This window comes from Neodiprion lecontei, chromosome 6, assembly GCF_021901455.1.
Source record: "Neodiprion lecontei isolate iyNeoLeco1 chromosome 6, iyNeoLeco1.1, whole genome shotgun sequence".
In the NCBI taxonomy this organism is placed as follows: Eukaryota; Metazoa; Arthropoda; class Insecta; order Hymenoptera; family Diprionidae; genus Neodiprion; species Neodiprion lecontei.
In genome coordinates this window covers 11,747,724-11,769,044 of record NC_060265.1, presented here as the reverse complement: position 1 = coordinate 11,769,044, position 21,321 = coordinate 11,747,724, and the positions used below count along the sequence as shown (strand labels likewise).

The 21,321-nt window shown below is 41.0% G+C and overlaps 1 protein-coding gene across 15 annotated transcripts in view; it reads right to left on the bottom strand.

The window, feature by feature from the left end:
* The window catches only part of LOC107218589 (ephrin type-A receptor 4), a 166,356-nt gene that overhangs the window by 30,820 nt on the left and 114,215 nt on the right, over positions 1 to 21,321 (bottom strand). For all 15 annotated transcript variants that reach the window (XM_046742744.1, XM_046742749.1, XM_046742745.1 and 12 more), the window contains exons 4-7: positions 7,297 to 7,582; positions 6,077 to 6,613; positions 4,132 to 4,292; positions 1,786 to 2,050 (exon numbers count right to left, since the gene is read on the bottom strand). In XM_046742744.1, the coding sequence (XP_046598700.1) occupies positions 1,786 to 2,050; positions 4,132 to 4,292; positions 6,077 to 6,613; positions 7,297 to 7,582 (1,249 nt within the window). The remainder of the gene's footprint in view (positions 1 to 1,785; positions 2,051 to 4,131; positions 4,293 to 6,076; positions 6,614 to 7,296; positions 7,583 to 21,321) is intronic.

Genomic DNA, 21,321 nt, shown 5'->3' with positions numbered 1-21,321 from the left:
ATACCCTGTGGTCTAACTAACACAACAGAGAGAGGAAGTGTGAGAAAAGTTATGCTTGATTATCGGTAACTATTTGCCGATCCCTTTTCTCTTCCTTCTTGACTTTCTCTTATTTTTCTATTTTCTTTTCCTGTATTGTTCGCGAACGCCTGATAAGTATATTGTCCGTGCGCGTCAATCTTATAAGGACAGACTTCGTTCTTTCAAATCGCTTCAAATCATGCCTAATTGTAAGTGAGCTTTAATACTGTATTGTGTGATAAGAAAGAAAACTCGGGCTTTTCGAGCCGAGCGTAAATTTGCAATGTGATTTGTTGTGCGTCAGCACACGATTTAGATACCAACGTGCATTCAAACTTTTTATGACCCTAGCCAAGTTTAGCGACAGTACCGCACTGTCCGGCAACTGTGACTAGCACCCATCTGGCAAGCCAATATATTCAGTCGGGACTCACCAATGTAACGATAATAGTACATTACGATACGAGTGCGCTAAGTACAAAAATCGAGTGCGAGGATCACATACGCGCACGCGTATCGAATACTATTTATAGCAACACCTGTAACGGGAAATTCGACTCGATAAAATTGAAACTGCGATAGTCTAACCTGAACGAAGGTCGTTGCTGCAACACAGCGGACGCGATCGTAATCACGACTCATCACATCCGATAGCGTTGGTTTATCTCCGAAAGCTGTATCGTAATGCACATTACCTAACTGTTTTCAACATTACCTAACGCTTCTTGGAGTGTAGGGGGATCGGGCGCTTCGCGCATACTTTTACGGTGCGCAAAGTCTAACTTCCTATGTAGATGTTACAAAAATACCTTTATATGACGCGAGTATGTTTTACACGTTTTATCACGCGGGTTTTCCGTAAACGAAATGCCCGTCTCCATGACCGCAGAGTGAGTCTGCGAATGCGCATGCGCGGAGTAAAGGCCACTTTTAACTCCAATAGTTGTTAGTCGTAGGTGAGCACACACTGGAGGCGAAGGCGAATATGCTTGTGCGAGCCGAAGACGAATACGGAATATTGCAAATATGCGTTGCGAAAAGACCGTTGCCTCCTTGTTGCACACGATTCTTTATATAACAAAAGTGTGTCACGAGAAGACCACTTTTAATTCTTAGCAGTTAAAAGTGATCTTTTCCGTACTCCGCGTATACGCATTTGCAGACTCACTTTACCGTCATCGAAACGGGTACTTTGTGAACAGAAAACACGCATGAAAAATCGCGTAAAACTTGCTCGCGTTGTATAAATCACTCTGCTCTCTTTACAATTTATTCATCTGTTTTTTTTCTTGCCTGTTTTTCGCATCGAATACAGGTAGGACGGGTACTGTATATTATGCTCCTCTAGCACGTGAATACAATATTTCCCGTAAAAGTCATCAATCCTGCAGCGCTTGCTAGTCCAAGGATGAAATTGATCAGAGGTTGTTTCTAATAATAGATTTTAATTAATAATAAATTATCCACTTGGCAACTCTACTTGAAGAATGTCTACACTCCATATATAAACTACACCATCAAGTTCAATTTAAAAAAAACCCGCTAATTGCGACGCACGTGTCATACTCCATGGTTATCGATTTTTCGACTAACGGTTAATCACTCGAAGAAGTAATTTGGTTCGATTGACCGCGCTTTTGCAATTTGGAAACATTATTACGTGTGTTTATTTCGTTATTTTTTTTATCATTGGATTTATTTGTTGATTCTGAATGTGAAAATCGGACGAAGAGAAGTGTAAAGTAAAAATTGAATGTAACTCACCTTCGTATCGTTCCACCAAATCACTGTCACCACCGATCTCGGTGATAGGAGCGTCCCAGCTTATGCTCAGCTCGGTACTTTTTACGCTGGTGAACCTTACGTTGCTGACTAGGCTCGGGACGCTCGCCTCCGTGGTAACGGTTATGTCGACGTAGTCCGGCGTGCCGGCCAAGGGGGAAACACCGTTCTCGGCGAATACTTGAAACCGGTAGGTTGTCACTGCGTTCAATCCAGTGATCGTCACTTTCGTGTCGTTGAATATCTCCTGTAACAATAAGCACGGTGTGCGATTATTCTCCCCATTCGACCAACTATTTTAATTTATTCTTATATTATCGTAATCATCAACATGGTTTTCTCCCATTATGCATTCGTTTATTCAAAAAGTTTAACACTCATTAGCGTTCGAAAAAAGAGTGGAGGCAGTGCGATTGGTGAAGAAGACAAAAACTCTTTATTTGCATGAATAAATAGTGTATTACTTGAAGAACATGTTCACAAAGTTCACATTTCTGAATTCGCGAAATTGACGACATCAGAGCCGGTTCGGTGGGACAAAGTTTTGCCCAACGAGTAAGGTCATTTTTTGAATTTTGCTTCATTATTTTGAAGAAGTAAAACTCACTATTCGGAGTTTTGGAGATGTGATATTAAATTCGGTTTCAGCCAACTAAGAAACTTTTTGTAGACTAAAATGAAGGAATTAAAATTGTTCATAATTAACCATAATTTTCTAGATCACCAATTGCCTTACCCGGACAGATAATTTGTATATTCTCGTCAAGGATAGAGTACACAGAGTGCGTCGCTCAATTTTCGAGAATCGTTGAAACAACCCTTCGAGTATTCTAAATTACTCTGATTCTTTCAATTTGAATCTACAGACGGGAGAAAATTTGTTAGTTTTGGAATTTGAATTTCATAAAATTAGTATTTCGGGGAGATCATGTTATGTTCCCTTTAATTATTACGAAAGCTGATTGGATATTCATGAATGCAATGGTGGGACTGTAACGTTTAGAGGACAGGAAAATTTCTTTGAAATAAACGGTCGGTTGAATATTTTGAAATAGGAGATGTCGCCGGTATTCAGCTTTGTTGCTACGAAGAGTGCTAAAAAAAAACCAATATTTGGAAATTCACCGGATCCGGTCGTCGACTGAACGCGGGGACTGAAATTGCGAGGTAGACCACTAATCGACCAATGGCGGCCATTAGCCCCCGCTACACTTTCCCCTCGTGATTACGATGGATTTGTTTTCCGAGTATAACAGCGTGATAATAAACTTTTATACCTTTTACTGCCGAGAAGGGTAAAAGGTACTAGTATTTCCAATTTTGAAATAGCTGCAAGACTATTATTGAAAGAAAGAATTTTTATATAATACGCCGGCCGTACACACCTGTGTTGAAGCCGAGAATACCATGATAAAATTAATACCGGGAGAGATGAACTTGTTTCTACAATATCTAGTTGATATGTTTGTTTGTTTGGGTTTTTTTTTATATATTTTTTTTTTTTTTTTGGAAGTTGCTACATTTTAGGTAACTCGACATTAAAACAAATTTTGTACTTCACTAGGGATTTTATTAAGTATATATTAGCAGTACTGATTTGTCTTAAAACAATATTATACATGTATAAACAGTAAATATTGTTTTAATGACATCTTTAATGTACTACATTATTCAAATAATCATTGAAATGGCGGATTGGAGTATACAATTTAATAGTAAAATCACAAGAACTGATTGCTCAAACTAGAAAAGGACCTTTTTTTATATCCAACGTACAATTTTTTACAATATTATACAAATGTTGAAAAAATCTCGACTGTCTAAGTCTAAAAAAATATGCAGCATAAAAAGTATTGATTATTTAAATATTCCTTCTTTGAATAATCTGACAATAAGACCTCGAAATCGGAAAGTCGTGTCTTTCACGGAAAAACAGCCGAGATATGAAAGGGTTAAAAGATGTTCAACAACACGGCTATTACGAAATTTGAAAAGTCCCTATCATGCGGCATAAAAGTTTTTTCACATTAGCCTATATTGGTGCATGCGATTTTTTTTTTTAATTCGTCAGGCACTCTGTTGAATTAATTCAATGGATGAAGAAAAGGTCGTTTCCAACTTTTCTGGTAGTAGGGCAAGGTAGGTATAACATAATATATCTGTCAGTGTGGGTTCAATGGTTTTTTTTCAACGGTAGTGGTCTGGATATGTTTTATATATAGACATAAAAATGTACATTGGAATATTGTGGGTGAGATGACACACAAAAACAGATTCAACAGCTTTTTCCACTTCCACGATAAGTACTTGAAAGTTTCCGATACTCACGGTGTTTGGAATGTACTTGACCCCGTTGCTGCAGGCGTCACAAACCACTCTATAAGTTGTGTCGGACCTTTCACCCTGCACGTGTGGGGAGTTCCACGAGAGGATTACCGTAGATTGATCCACAAAATTGACTGTCAGATTTTGCGGCGCTGACGGGGGTTCTGTCAAATAAGGATAAACGAAAATTATTAAACACTGATTCGGAACGGCGTTTTCATTCTCTTCGCCTGGATGTCGACGTGACAACATATATGTACGAGTATACACAGGTGCCTTTAGCACCGCGGATTAGGGATATAAACTCTCGTATACGCGCAATTTCACGCCGTGATATCCCTGACAATCTTTATCCGTCTCATACTTTTAAACTGACAAATGAACCGGAAATTTGGAATAAAGAGTTTACTGACAACCAAGTACCAAAGTAAGGCTTAGTCAAGAATCATTTCAATGTTGTTGGATGCTCATGTACAAACTTTTTCGCAACTAGTTTTAATTATCGCTGAAAATTACGGGGTTGATCAAACTTGAAGTTAGATGTACACTTGGAATTCACTTGAAGGAACGTGAACTCAAATGACCTCGTTGGAAATACTTGACTCATTCGGATTCAATTAGTCTTTGGATTCGTAAAGTGACTCGAAGGTAGGACACTACTTCGTACCTCGATGGTCAAACCCATGGTCAAATTATTCTACTGGAACAAAGTTTATAAAAGAACCTGCAACTTCGTAGTTCCGTGAAAAATTCAGCAAGTTATAACGCATTCCGTATAAAAGGTGATGGTAGGATAAATGTAAGCGGAAACTTGAATCGATTGTGCTGTTGAAATACTCGGTTGTCGGCAAAATTCAAGATCAAACGAACTTCTCACTTGACTACCTTGCCTACGGCAGCTGTAAGCTCAGGTTAGACTATGTACCTAGCGAAGTAGCGCCGCCGTAGGTTAGGAAAAACGCTCATAGTGCAGGATCTCATTCTAAAAGCCTTGGTTCTAATGACCTGAGCTACGGTGAAAAACTTGGCACGTAAAGCAAACCGATAATTATTAATGGTAAACGTTGTCAACGAGTTTCAGAGAATATTTCCAAGAAATATTCAAAGACCATTTATACATTTATCCAGTGATGTTGACTTGCAGAGAATTGAATACACCGTTTTTTACAATAGATGAAAAAAAAAAATCTTGCTCGACAAAACAAATATGTCACAAGTGTTATATATTATACAAGGCTTGACGATTTTGTAGCGAAAATACTAGTACAATTTTATTTTCAACGATACAATATTGCCCAATAACGTTATTACCGTCGCTTCGTTGAGCAGATGAAACTCTATTGTACAGATCAGATAGAGTAGCTTCGTCGAATTTGCGAATTAGCCTCTACTAATTGGATCAGCAATATCCATCATCGATTAGTTTGCGATATGTATACAGTTTGCTAGCTAGTACCTTCCGTGTCAAAGTTCATTGGCTCGGAAAGTGCATGGGAGGAGCTGATCAAGATGTACGTACAATATCAACTATAATTTCGTCAAATTTTGGAACTTGACAAATGAACGCAAAACTTGAACGTTGAAGGTTACAATTATATTTTGCACTCGCGGTTATCACCCGATTGATCGGTTGTAATTTTTCAACAGAAATATGCTAACGAAGGGGGCTGGAAATTCGAAGAACTTCGGAAACACTCGAATGATTTTTAGGGATTTAACGTGAATTTGAATGACACTGGAAAAGAATGTTGCAACTTAAGGAGAACGATCGTGTACAAACAATGAGAATCGAACATAGGTAGGTTCAAAACACGCGTGTTAATTGTGTTTTGATTACTTTGATTTGAAACTCCGTTCTCGGCAAAGATACATTTTTTTGCACGTTTCATCGAAGTGACCAGGATGCCCTTTCACCTTTAAATCTAATTGTGTCGAAAGATATACTTACGAGTGCACGGCATGTTCTTGGGGTCCTTTCCAGCCCTGAAGTAGCCGGCGTCACATCGACACTCTGTGAATCCGTAATCCGGAGCTTTGCTGTGAGCCGGGCACGGTTCGCAGCTCTGAGAACCAGCCTCGAACTTGAATTTCCCAATAGGGCACTCGCTGCACTGTTGTTTCTCAACGTCGGCCTGATAACCGGGTTTGCAATGACAGGCACCCGCTGAGAGATACCATTTCCCATCTCCTTTGCAGAGGAAAGTTGGCTGATCGATTTTCACCGCGTTAGCAACGCAGGTACCGACCGACTGCTCGATCTGACTGACTTCTCTTCCAGTCGGCGTTGCCGGGAAGTGAGCAAAGTTAACGCTCACTTCCGGGCAGCTAATGTAGTAGACTTTTATTGCCAGTATAGATATACAGGCGCCCTGATCCCGGAACGCGAAGTATACACCCTTCTTCGTTACCGGTATCGACTTCACTTCTGTGTTTATTATCTCCTGGGTGTTTGTGTTGAATCTACCCTCTCCGGCGGCGATTCGACCTGAGGAGGAGGAAATTACAGGTTGCCTTTTAAAACAGGCTCGTAAGAGCTTAACGATGGATCACGGTGAAATAGGTTAATTAACATTCATTCGTACAAAATCGATTTTTAAACACTCAAGACCTGTGGATAAAACACAGGCCTGCACCAGCTTGATTTAATCGTTACATTACACAATTGCAGTTTATTGGTTGATGGATTGTCCAACAGGCAGGCAAGTAATACATGAACTTTTATCGGAATTCCGCACAACTGCAGTTGGTTCTTGTACATAAGGGTTAGGTCTGCTGAATAGGTAAGCAGTTTTTCGAAGGATCATGCGCCATTTGAAAAAAGGCCAATATTTTTTTACAACCACAATAGAGATGCGAAGATCAACTTTCTACAGTGTTATAAGAAATTATTGTCCCTATCACGCTTTCATAAAACCACAAATTAATATGGCCAGCTAGTTTTCAGGGAAATAGAATAGCGCTCGTTTTTCTTAATCTTATTTTTCCCATTTGATATTTCATACGGCTCCAAGGCGTGATTTCGAAACATTAAGAGTACAAGGCAATTTCTGAATTGAAACAGTACGAATAGCGGAAAACTGCTTGTTCATTTGATTGGACGAAATTGTAGACGCCTTTACAAGGAATCGGTGGTGAAAATGATTAGAGGAATGACTTGCGTATAGTTACCAATGAGTTTGTAGCTGTCCGGTTCCCATGGCGGTGGCTCTTTGGTAGCTGCGTCAAATTCGTAATAGAGAAGACTGAAGGTTTCCTTGCAGCTGAGAGCGTTACCAGGAAAAAGCGAGCAGTCTCGAATAGTGAATTTCACTTCTATGTACATCCGGTTCGCTGGTCCCCTCTCTATGAACGGTGTCCATAGCCAGTTGTTAACGTTGTTGTAGGCCACGTCGCAGACTACGTAGCTTCTCCAATTTATACCCTTTTCGAAATTCGTGAACGACTCTTCGACCCACTGTAACAAGAAACGACCAGCGTTACCGTACCCATACTCACACCGCAGGGACACGCGACACGTCGCCTATCCGAAGCGTGTACACACGTCGAGTAACACGTGGCCAATAAATAAGGGCAGCTCCTTGCTCGAAAACCCACAAACTTCGGTTACAATTAGACTGGAATTTCAGAAAGGTGTGCATGTATGCGTAAATATACTTATACGATAAATGCCTGCCTGTGGACTTTAAGGATATATTTATAGGCTTAAACGACGCCTTTTCTCAAATTTATGCTCTGGAAAAAGTGGCCCCGATTTCTTATATCCGTTTCTTACTTTTGTTTCTTTTCATCTCTACTCAAGACAACACGCTATTGATGTTTTATAACACCGTGCATGCAGGGAAAGAAAACAAAATTTTCTCCGTTCGCATTCCCACGACACTTTAAGGGTCGGAAGATCGGTAGTAAATTTTAATCGAGGCGTGTTCAAAGTAAAATGTTGAGCGTAAAGATGAGGATATTAAAAAGGTAAAAACTCCAAACTCGTGGTTCACAGTTTTGTTCAAATGCCATTAAGGCGAGAGCTGAGGATTGCAAAGTGTTTCGATTTTGAAATAAATCAGAGCACGTTAATGACGGGTATGATTAAATAGCGGGCTTAGTTTTCGAGCCGACGTTTATTACAGCGACCAGTGCAAAAATTCGCGGGCACGGGCTTTTTCCACTTTTGTAAGTTCCGTTGTAGGTAGCAAAAATTTCTCGAAAGAAAGCAGAAATGGAAACAAAATAACAGAGAAGAAAATAATTGTTTTTTTACGACCGATATAAAATTTGCCGCAATAAAGTTAAATTAGTTTTTCTTCCCCGTAGCATAGATATGGTGTACGTATATAATATATGTGAGCCATGGGGCTGCACATCAGGATAGGCATTAGAGGTATGTACTACGCATACATACATACATACATATATATATATATATATATATATATATATATATATATATATATATATATATATATATATATATTAAGCCTCCCCGCATTTTATTGTGATCCGAAATAACTCGGCTTTAAATTTACGCCCTTAACTTGCGGCACTAAAAATACGTTAAAGGAATTTGAAATATTTCTCTCTTGCAGAAAAAAAGAAGTGAAGAAAGTAAGTAAATTCCATCTTATCTTCTTCTCCTTCTTCCTCTAGTTATTCGCTTTCGCGGATACCTCGAGGCGTGCACATATATACACGCTAGCCTGAACTGCGTCCAGTATACATCTACATGTAGCTAGAAGCGAGTGTGAATGCGAATAACCAGGGACCGGTGTGTCGAGGGACTAAAACGATAAGGTAATTTTTTTCCTCACCCTGTCATAACACGGTTGCAGTCAGGCAGGTCGTCCGTTTTCGAAATAACTTTTGCGTACGCTTCGTTAAAATTGAGAGGGAATCGCGTGTCGTGTGTGCGTTATAAGAAAGGCGTGAAGAAATGTTACATCACGAAGAAGAAAAAAGGAACCATTTCTCACAGCCCGAATATTTTTACCCCATTAGTTGAAATTTCGCAAGCTTAGCAAAACATTTGTTTTTTTCTTTCTATTGCTCGTTCTGTTCATCCTGAAAAACAGCATCTTTCCTAATCCCAATATTTGTAATTGTTTATACGTCAAAGAACTGAAATTTTTTTCCCCCTCAGACCATTTCAAATCAAGCACCAAGAGGTGCCTCATTCCATGTGTTTCTTTTCCATTCTAACAACGGGTAAAAGGTACGTTTATTTCAGTTCCTTCGCATAATTTTACAAAATAGCCGTGTAGTAACGTTTCACAGTTGACACATTCATTTTAATGTCCGTAATCACACATAATTTCTTGCGTACTTGAAGCAAAAGGTATAAAAGGTAATGATTTTTTCCAATGCATGGTAAAAAAATCCATCTTTATTTTTCAAGATAATTGAATTACCTTCACGATTACATCCATGTGAGACTTTATCTATTATTATTTTGGAAAATACTGCGCAGAAACTAGAATACGTGATAAGCATTTTTACATTTTATTTAAATGGAGAAAAGTTACCAGTTGCGAGAAATCTCTTAAGAGTCAAGCTAAGAATCCTATAATTTAATGGAGAATTTTTTCTAGAGAAAACAATGATATTAGACTTTGTCCCAGCAAAAAAATATGTTGCCCTAATTTCCAATTCCATTTTCCCTGCATCCAAGGAGTTATTCACATGAATAGTGACAAAGATGGACGCATGTAAGATTTTCCATCCCCGCACTGTCAACACGAACTAAGCCGTGCATATTTTATTCTTCTTTGTTCATTTTCACCCAGAATATGTACATATAACTACAATCATTTCGCGCTAGAGAGCGAGTCAATTTCCTCCTGTACCCCGACACTGTAAATGCAAATTTTCAACGCAAATGCAGCAGCAGAACCAGCAACAGCACTGGCAGCAGCTGGCATATTTGCCGCGTTAGTGAACACGACGTGGTACGGTTTATATAGCTATACGTATATAGTCTCAAAACGAAAAAGATCTCAGGGACACCCCGAATCGCTCATATAATAACACGCGGATACGTAAAACGATATAGGTTTTTGACTACTACTTACGACCGATGCGGCAAATGCGTAAAAACCTACAAATGATTTGCGTTATCCCTTGAATCAGGTATGAGCTTGCCAAATACCGAACATTAAACATGTGCAGGCAGAATCCGAAACTATTGTACAAGAGGGATAAATATTTCATCGAGACGTATAAAGCTGTCTGTTTGGAGTAGAAAATAAACTTTGTTTCCGGTGTTGGTACGACAACGCTCGATTCTGGAGGTACATTGTATTGAATGGTGAAGATAATACTTATTACGATAATAGCAAGATAGGCTTTAGTGTAAGTAATAACACGCATCAAGAGCACTGGTCTCTTGACACTCACAGAGAGCACAGATCTCTCAATGAAAGCACTGGGCTCTCAAATCCACAGAGAGAACTGGTCTCTCAATGAGAGCACTGGCCTCTCAAACTAAATGAAAGTGGACAGAATAAGGTAGCTAAATGAAAATAAGATAAATTATCCGGGTTGAACTCACAGTCGAAAGGGAAAGAAAACCTCGTAATTGAAAACAAGGGTAATCAAAAAAGATAGCCGGGATTGAATAGAATGGTAAACGCCGATAGCAAATCTAGTGTAGCTCCAGATCGTACAACCGCACTCGCTCACCACCGAACACAGAATGTGATCTGATGTGAGCTGTGTTTCGTCGTTCAAAATCGGATTACCGATTGTTGTCGTGCGATCGATGTTGGTGATCGTTAGAGAGTTGTTATGATCGGGCGGTCGGCTGGTCTCCAATACATGGATTCAGAAACAAAGGCCTTGACGTGGACTGAGGTTGCTTCCAAATCCAAACAAAAACCGTTTTATCTAATTCGGGCAATTTTCTATACACGTATATTTGAAAGAAGTAGAAAAGCAATTGATCGGTTTCTATACCAATTTTTCAAATAGTTGCGTTGAGTTGAAAACGGAACTTCTTACGAGAATCTATACTTCTCAATTTAAGATTGGTGTTTTCCTGTGTATTATTGTGGTTGCGGAAAGAAACTTGTAAAAATGTATAAAAATAGTAATAATAATATATTTTATTTTTATTCAGGTGAGATATAACAGTATCAGGGTTATTTGAGGGAGATTATCATCTTGTTGAATGTGTGAGTTGTCATATTTTATTTTTGTATTGTGTGCGCGGTTGCGATACGAGGCGATTCCTATCTGTATAATTGTCGCGTTTATTTGGGTGTTCTACGCTATGTTTTATTGTTTTCATTTTTTATTCCTCGTCTTTTTCTGCGTATTGTCTTCGTAGTTTCGTATTCAGTGCGTTGTAGCTGACGATGTCTCCTAGATTTACCGATATGCTGTTCATTGCCGTTGGAACGTAGAAGTTTTTCATTGCATTGCCGTATGTGTTGTTGAATCTTCTGATGGTATGGTATAATGTTGTACGTGCGGTCTTACTTCACGACTTTTGATACCGGGTAACGAGAATTTGTCACGTTTATAAAATTGTGATGTTGTATTATATTAAATTGTATAATTAGAATACTTCTCACTATTGATATTTTCTGCAAAATAAAAGAGATTATGTCTCGGAATGTGTTCCTTTCTCATAGTTTGGAAATTTGATTTTCTAACAATCAAGCACCCCAACTATTCTGAAACTTCAACAGTAACCCCTTTTTTTCTAATTCCTATAGAATGAATCGACCAGCAACGTGTTCATTTCATGTTAAGCTGTTTCGTCTTGTATACCAATCTGCATCGCAGCCGTTTTTCAATAAAAGTACTAAAATCACGTCCCTCAGAGTTCTCGGCAACAGCCTCGATGAAATCGATGTAATTAAAAAGAAAAACGTCCTGTATCAAAAAAGAAAAAACTTCGCCACATTGTGCAGTTTTCTTCATAAGTATTCCCCGCGACAATTACGGGACTGCAACGGAGGGGGCTCCAGTAGTTGGTCAATATTTCCTATTTTGGCGAGCCAGTCAGCAATAATAGGTGCGGACTGCCGTTAGAAATAAAGCTAATAAAGTTTCCTCCACCCCTGATGGGTGAGTAGATGTACGAAGATCGTGTGCCGGGTTCTCCACAAGCTGACTGCCAGGCGAGCCTGTCTGCAGCAACAGGGATGAAACGACGGGCCGGTTGTAAGGCGGGCAGCAATATCTCCCATCGTGCCATCATTGCAATTCCAGCGGCGTGCCGGCGGAAAACGCGCCGCACCCTGAACAGAAAGTTGTCCGGGATGCAAGGCGAGTGTCGGGTCTTGGGGGGCAAGGACGAAGGCGAGGGCGAGGGCGGGGGTGGAGGCCCTCAGCCCTCGGGGGCGTCGGCGGGATGGGGTGGCGCGAATCTTAATATATATTGACTTGGACCCTTGTGCTCTTATGTACCCACCGCAGCGAAGCTACATAACTTTCCTCACGCCTGCAGAGCTGCGCGATCCGCACACGCACGCAGTTTCACGCATCAATGAGTCCCGGTGCGAGTCTACGGAATGCGTTCGTTCCATGTGTCGACTCAACCTGCCGCCTTCGACTAGGCTTGTAATTAAAATTCTCCCTCAAACACATCCGGGACATGACGCGTGAAAGTTGTTACAGTTTTTGGAAACACTTCTGTTTTTTAAAAAAATCAACCCTTCAATGGAGCGGCGCAATCACACGAATGAACTGTGAAGTCGCCGAGTATTATACACCCAGATAAAAGTTTTATCTGAATATTGAACCTATTAAAAAATCCACCCGCTCGAAACAAAAATTTATCGCGTTGAAATAAATTTGGATGGAATCAAATAAAATGTTCTCGCTTACTCCGAGTGAATTATTCGACAGGTTCATGTTAAAGTAAAACCTTTTTGTCTCACAATCAAACAAAACCAGAAGTATTTCTTTGCTGAGTGTAGGATCTGAGTAAATCGCGTTCTATCGTGGTATGTGTACGGTATTTTTTGTGGAAGTTACGTAAACAAATCTTGTAACTTCTGGAGCTGTTTTATTGACGAGAAGATGTTTGAACTGTACGCAAAATTTACAAGAAATACAGGATTCCGAGCTGCCCCTGTAATTCAGCTAAGAAGCTTTTACTTGGGGAGGCTTCTTAGTCCGCAAAAAAAAAAAAAAAAAACTGCCGTTCCAGTGGAAAAAAAAAATATTAAAAAAAATTTCTCCCGGATAGGAAACAGTCCAACGCCCCATATTGACGCATACGAAAGTTGACGTAATCGTAATACAAGTATTTACCCCAGGTCTAACAAACACGTGCACTGTGTGCCTGCAGGGATACAGCTATAGGTGGCTGTATATATTAATGTGCAGCAGTGAAGCATCAGGGGCGGGAGCAAACAGAGCGATATTTAAGACCCATTTGACGGGTTCGCGGTTTTAAGCGAGATTTGGATAAGCAGGGCAGGGGTCGATAGAATGGGATGACACAGGCAGCCTGGGGAAGGAATGTTATTTATTTGAGGATTTCTGCCCCTGGAATTGAGACATTCTTTCATGGGAAATCGCGGTGACTGGCATTTTTAGTGCGAGCGAGCTGCTATCCTGCAGCAGGGAAAGGTGCATCCGCTTTACGTAATAAATGCGTGATGATCTTTGGCTTCTTTCTCACCAGAATTAAATTTGCAATCCTAGGAATTTCAAACAACTCAAGCCTCAATATCCAGTTACATGACATTTCTGCAGGTTTTTCCAGGCAGCCTACTACGATGATAAACCATACGATAATATTATAATAACAATTCTTTGATTTTAGAATTGCTGTAATGACTATAATCTCTGATAGAAATAATGTTTTGCAGAATGGAGTTTTTGTTTTTTAATACAAAATTTGTGCGGCACAATCTCTGAGGCTATCATTCACAGATATGCAAGTAGAGCCTCACTGCAGTTCTTACCCCGGGATAACCCAGCCGGAATTATTACGTGAAGTCGAATGAAACGATACTGTTTCAACGGACGAAAACTTTTTTACCCACACATGAATCCCTCGTATATGCGCCTCGTCCGCTTACTTCTCGTTTTATGGCTTTTTACGGAGGTCGTCCGAGGGAGGGCTGGAAGACCTTTTGACTTATCCGTTTCTCAATGTGGTACAACTTACTGTACCTGCGTGGTGTGCATGTGTGTGCACGTGTGTACGGCCAGTTTCGGTTGCTGCCGTCGCGACGCAGGATTAACCAGGGACAGAGAGGATAATGGGGGCGTGGACCGTCGAGTTTTCACGCAATAAGCGAAGCTGGTCGCGGAGATCAAGCTCCTCTCCTCTCCTCTCCTCTCCTCTCCTCTCCTCTCCTCACCGAGTTCGGTGAGCTGATGAAGTGGCCCATTGTTGGTTAGCTTTTTCTAGGCCATAACCGGCAGGAACGAACCCAGCCGGACGGCAATTGTTGTCGCCGAATGATGAATCGTGGATAAATTAGAAGATAGCGTCATTTCAGTAGACTTGGCCGATTGTGGACTCTTGACCATCCGTTCGTTCGTCCTCGGTGAAACCGGCCGCATTTTTTACCACGGGTACACAACGTTAACCAACGATTTATTAGGTAACTCTCAGCTGCTGCTGACTCCGGGGATGAACGCCCTGATCCTCCTCACCCACGCGCTCCACGTTTCTCCGCGCTTCCTACGGGATTATTATCCGCGCCATGGTTCATGTATGTGCGCCGTATAGACGCATCTTTATGTAACTGCAAAGGCAAGGCTGTAAAGTGTCGAGAAACAGCTATGCGAGTTTATTCATGACTGTGTAATTATATTGTTTTCTAGCTACAACAATAATTTGCATTTCTCGCCAGCGCACCTTTATATAAGCCGTGCGATGAATATCATTGGACATTAAAGCGGTAATCACGGCCAAGGAGTATACCTGCGGCTTCGAAAGTGACCAATTCAATGATACAAGTGTTTTCAGTAACAAGAAATACTAGCTGTTCGTAATGTTTTGCATAGCCAAAGACTTCAATAAACTTCTTTACGCCGAGTATGAAGAAAGCCTTACACTTCACTGCAAGAGGAATGAACGCATTGAAAAACCACAGCAGTTATTGCTCAGGTATGCGAAGAGTTGAAATGGTTTTCATTTTTAAATAGAAACTTGCAGACCTTGAAAGTTTCTTAATAGATGCATTTTCACTCTTTATGCCTAGAATTTTTTCGTCCATATGACAATTGTTTGCTACAATGATAACGGAAAAGCAGATGACAAAATGCCGGGCTGATGAATGCGCGAAGCGCGGTTTTAAGAATGTAACACAGATCACACATTCATTTCTATATTATACCGAGAGGTTGTCTTAAAAGGACTTGCTTGAAAACTGCAAATCGTCTAGTTTATAAGTGTAGCCAACTTCATAAAAATGTTACCAACATGACAGGCGGAATGACCAATGCGTAGTGGATATGGACGCGCTGTGACCCGGCGATTCTTAGTAGGTGAAAGGTTAGGGTTAGCTATCGCTTGTCAACCGAGCGATTCTAGGGAGTTTGTTCTTGTCGGCGAAGGCTTGCTTCAGGCTGGGAGAATGGATGTCATTCAATCAAAATTAAGGAAGTCGAATCGCGCGCGTTTCGAACAAGTACTTTCAAGAAAACCTGCCGGTATAATTCTGCGGAATTCTGTGATGTAAACGATATTTATATATAGTTTGATGAGATTTCTATGAACTTGACGCAGAATTTCGGATGTGAAGGTAGGTATAAGGCATCTACGCAACACACACCAGTACATAACGTCTGTCGCGTGACGTCCCTTCGTGTCATCCGGAATTGGATGCGTTCGTGCAATTGCATTTTCCGGGCTACTGAGCAATTTCGAAAAAGAAGCTAAAGGAGAAGGGAGATAGAGAAGAAAAAAGGAATAAAGATGAAATCTGAAGGGTTTCCAGCACCGCGCGAAAAGTGCACCGCCGTCGCGCCGCCATCGCTGAGAACACGGTAGTATTCTTACAAGATGAAAGTCAATATCTTGGCGAGATTGGGGTGGACAGTACAGCTCGGGGATCGGTTGAAAAGCAATTTGAGCGCGAAATTACTTCGGACGAAGAGCCGCGAAGGGCGAGGGGGGGGAGTCTCGACCCTATTGTTCCCGTTGCCGAAGAGGTGCCGTAAGAGTCTCCGACAGCTGAGAGCCCGAAAAGAATTCGAAGACACGAAAGATGGGAGAAAGTCGATGAGAAGCCCACGAAAGAGAACCGGCGACTGCTAAGCGCTCTAAAGGGAGAAAACGCGAAAGAGGAAGAATATCGTGGAGTGCGAATTACACGCTTGTGGAAGCGTCCTGCTCGATGCTCCTAATAATCGAGGGATCGTACAATGGTTTTGCTATTTTTTGACGAGCTACGAACTGCATAAGACAAATAAAAAATAATCGTTTTGAGTAAGATTGTTGCTTGCAATTGTTTCGATGCCGATCCAGTAAGAACCCCGGTTGGCTGTAATCCGTTATTTTTAGTGCTTAAACCATCATTTCTCGCACGTAAAAATTCATGGAAATAGTTGACAAGAAATGTTTAGACACGTATACCTCGCTCATATGATTCTCAGGATCAAACGGATAACTGGTAACCGTATCGAAAACAGAATATTGCATCTTACTTAAAACGTTGGTATGGCAATGTACGCCACATTGCTATAATTATTCTGATTCGAGAACAGTATCCCATGGCATGAGAAATGTAATTTTTTACACGGCTTTCTACAGGCGTTAATTAGAGTGGATTATCGAAATGCTAATTCGAAATTCCAAATGACGCAAAAGTCGGCTCCCTCCCTCTCGGATGCGGGAGCCTTCCGTAAGCCACCCCTGATCACGTGTAGTGCGAGAGGGAAAGAAGGGCCGTTTCCCGTTTGTAAAATCATCACGAATTAGTCGCGAGCTCACATTGTACGTACGGCAGAGGATCTATGTACGGGATTTAATATAGAGGACGCGGGGCACGATGGTGCGGACCGATCGCCCCCACGCGACGCGTCACTTTGACGTATTGCACTCTTTGGAATCCATTATATAGTCAATTACTTGACTTGATGTGTAGGGGAGCTCGATCCCATTTCTCGCCCCAAAATATGCCCCCGGCTCCGTCGTCGATCGACGGAAACTGCAGTTTATCCCTGACCCAGAACGGCGCCTTTATTATAATTGGTCCCCAATCGGGCTCTTTTTCAGAATTTCGAAGTATAATACAGACTGGGAAGATATTTCTTGACAGCTGATGCGGACTCTGCAGCCACACAGGGATATCTTGTCAGAAATGGCAGTACAGACGTCAAGTGTCACATAATACAAATTAACTAACGACGTGATTTTCTTTTGTTTGTTAACGTCTGTAGCCCAGGCAATACACTCTTCGGAATGTTGGCATTCAAGTACCCAAAAACCAGTCATGGCAAATCAGAAAATTTGTTCCGAGAACTTGACGAAGAGGCTCAGCTACTACCCCAACCATTTGGTCGATGATTCGAAATTTGAGTTCACGTGTATAGTGGACAATGCATCAACTCTTGATCGGTACACGAATTTTCCCTTACCAATACTTACGCTGTTTTAGTTGCAGGAAATGTGAGTTGGTGGTGGAAAAGTCATATCACGGTACACTGTGCTTTTGACGTTAGGAGTGCTGTTTCTGAGACCTTAGATTATTCCTTGTCGAATAAAAACTTTGTGCCAGTATGAATTATCATGTCTCATAGCCTCACTTATCATGATTCAGATAAGTATCATTGTGTAATGTTTGAGTACACTTGTAGTAAAGTTCATTTTAATGTTTAATTCCTATCAGGTACAAAAACAATCGAACTCCGTCATTTATTCGTAGATACTTACATACGTTCTTAATCACAGTACCGTGTTTACACCGCTGCACCGGTACATCATTTTGAAAAACTGTGCTAAGGTTTTTATAATGGTTGAGCTGATTAGGATGGATCTAATAGGTTCGTACTACCATTCAGATACTCCCACATTTCGTTTATTTTCGTCCGATGTCGTTCGGAGCAACTACTGCATAATTCAAAAAAAAAATGTTCATCCATTAGTGGAAACTCGGTACTCTAAATTTTCAAAACTACGAAACTGTAGATTAAAAATTTGAGTACACGTCCAACTATGCAGTAGTGATACAAACAAATTGATTATAGACTACGAGTTATCCCAATCAAGATAAGAAAAACCATCAATCCGCTGATGAAGTGGCTGCAAATGATACTCTGAGTAAAGGTAGCGTTCTGAATGATTTACAAAATTTACATAATTATTGTACATCAGGAATATTCACTATTCTCAAATATGCAATCTATCAAGCACTATACAACTTGGCGCAGCTTTGCACAGAAACAACTCTGCGAAGCGATACTGTATTAAACATTTCTCCGGTAAAGTTCGTACTCGCATCCATCCGTAAACTGCTACACCTGCGGCTCTATTTATGATTTTCCTCAGCAGTGTGCCAAATATATTTTGCTGCACAGCAGTCACGCGTAAATTCAACAGCATTGAATTATGGCTGAAATTGGACAGTAACCTCCATCGTACCCACGCGAGAGTATACAGTATAACGAAACAGCTCGATCCGAAGGTCTGATACTGTAGGTATAGTACCTACAGGAAACCGAGAGGATCGATGAAAAAGGAGAAGGGCCAAAGCAGCGGTAAAGGGTTTGTCTAAAGTTGAAAAATCTGTGAGACAGCCGCATTTCGAGATATCGTCTGATGAACGAGAGAAAGGAACAAATGTTGAAAAAAATTGGGACATCCAGGTGCGTAATTAAGCTGATTGTGTATGCGGAGGAGCGTTGGTACCCGGGCGGCATTGATTGTACCGAACGGGGCGGAGAAATGATAATCAAAGGCGTCTACCCTCTGGGGGTCCAGAAGAAGGAGTAGGTATATGGCTGCAGGGCGTTGGGCTTCGGGACGACAGACTGCTCTGGCATGTACCAGCGATGATTCATCCTCCCGGACGGTGTTGTCCGGCTATTGTTGTCCCGAAATGACGGATCCAGCTTCAATTTCAGGAGGTGTCCAATCCCAGGGACGAAGGTCAGAGCCTCCGGAGAGTCGACCTTTCCTCCTCTCACTTTTGGGGGAGACGAAGTTAATTCGGGTGCGACGAACGTGATCGGGAAAACTAATCGCAAGCGCCCCGCGCACAACAGCGCAGAGCACACCGTGCGCAAATATCGCGGGTCGGTTGGTTGTGTAGACTTATATAACAGTTGGCGCCGCGTACGTGTCGACGCGAAGCACTCGGGAGATATTGGGTTTAGTGTTTATAGTTGACGCTCTAAATTATTGACCCTCGAGGGTTTACATTGGGTGGTAGCTTGTTCACGTACGCATATGACCAAAACGCACGCACCTCTGTCGTGTTTCCCGTTCACAGGATAAACGCTCCGTCTGACTTTGACGGGTCACTGTGTAATCCCAAAAATTTTCGACCCGGTTATTCTACGTTTATTTATGCACATCGCTACACGAATCGGTCCCGGAGTCCATAGGTGCAACACGACCTATTCATGTGTATCTATTTATGATGTCCTGAAGTATGCTACTAGAACAGTTTCCCGTGGCTATTTGATGTCCATGTTTAACCCAACATGGCATTGTCATTTTCTGATGACCAAAATCCGTTGCAAGATTTGAAAAACTACAACTGCAAAAATATTTAAACATTTATTACATATTAATGGTTATTTTCTAAAACTTTATATTTTTATAAAATCACTATTGCAGCAGAAAATAGATTTGGGAATTTTTACGTAAGTGAGTACGTCTAGGTTTTTGTGGAAAACAAGAAGAATCAACTGGGCTAACAGGACCAGTCCTAGAACTTGCAATTATTTGCGATAGTAAAAATCTTAGACAAAAAGATTTCGATTTTTGCAACTAATTCGATGATAAATCGACCGATTTTAATGAAAATCCAATCAGTTATAGATTAGGAAACATCGCATTGATGATTCAGGTGAAAGGCATAAAAATCGGCTTATTCGTTCGCGAGACATCGTCGAACAAAAAATTGATTAAACACAGTAACAAATGTTTATCGGAAACTTGTGAATAATGATTCTCTATAAATTCCGCTGACAATGAACGTTTGGCATTCCAGCATCTTCGGTCCTCAACATTTTTCTGGACTTCATTCGGTACCTGTTTGCTATAGAGCACTTCGTCGTATCTTTACTGCCGTGGGACGAATTGAACTAAACGCTAGCGATAAGGATGTTTCACACGTTCAAGATTTTAAGCACCAATAATTCAAAAACCTCGCTTTATCTGTCAAATTATTATTTTACTATTAGCCGTATTCCCAAACCATGTTTGTGTTGGTCTATTTTTTGCTCTGTCATCAATTTTACTCTCTACTTTTCGGACTATGCTTGTTTTACCTTATCAACATGATAAGATGTTTGAACGACTGGAACAGTTTTTTTCCCCCGGGCCAGACCAAAAATAATATACCAGCCTCGTATCGTTGGCAAGTTTTCGAGCCTTATTAAGGAGGGCGGTGGCGCGAGCCTTTGTCTCATTTTAACGAAGGTAACGAAGCAAAGATATTGAAAGATGGGTTAGGGGTGGTGAGATAATATATACATTATATACACATTATAAATACAATATACATGTTACATACATTACATATTACATTATATTATATGTACATGTACATATACGCGTAGATAAAAACAGGCATACGCAACCGTATGAATCTAGCTGTACAGGTAAACGGGCCTTGTTTTCCCCTCGGTAAAAAAAAACCTGCATCGAAAAATAAGAAAAAATATGTGGAAAAGAAGGGTTCGCACATCGTTGGAATTATCTTCAGTCGGCTCGCGTCGTGGACAAAATGACAGTTAATAAGTTATTTGATAAGCCTCCGACCCCCTCGACGTCACTCGACGTCACCCGTCCTCAACCCCCCGCTACACACAAGCTACCAACGTTAACGCAACCTTGGTTATGACCTCGAATGAGTCCATAACTGCTGTCGCCGGTAATGCAGGCGCAGCGGCGATGCGAAGAGCCGCGTTCCCTCCTCCTTGCAGCGGCAACCGGACGCCGAATTAACTCCTCTACGTATTTTCGTCTTCGCTCGTTTTGTCATTGTCTCGCCGATAAGGATCTCACCTACACCCTACACGCACACATGTGTACTTCTGGCCCCTAATCGTAGGCGAGAG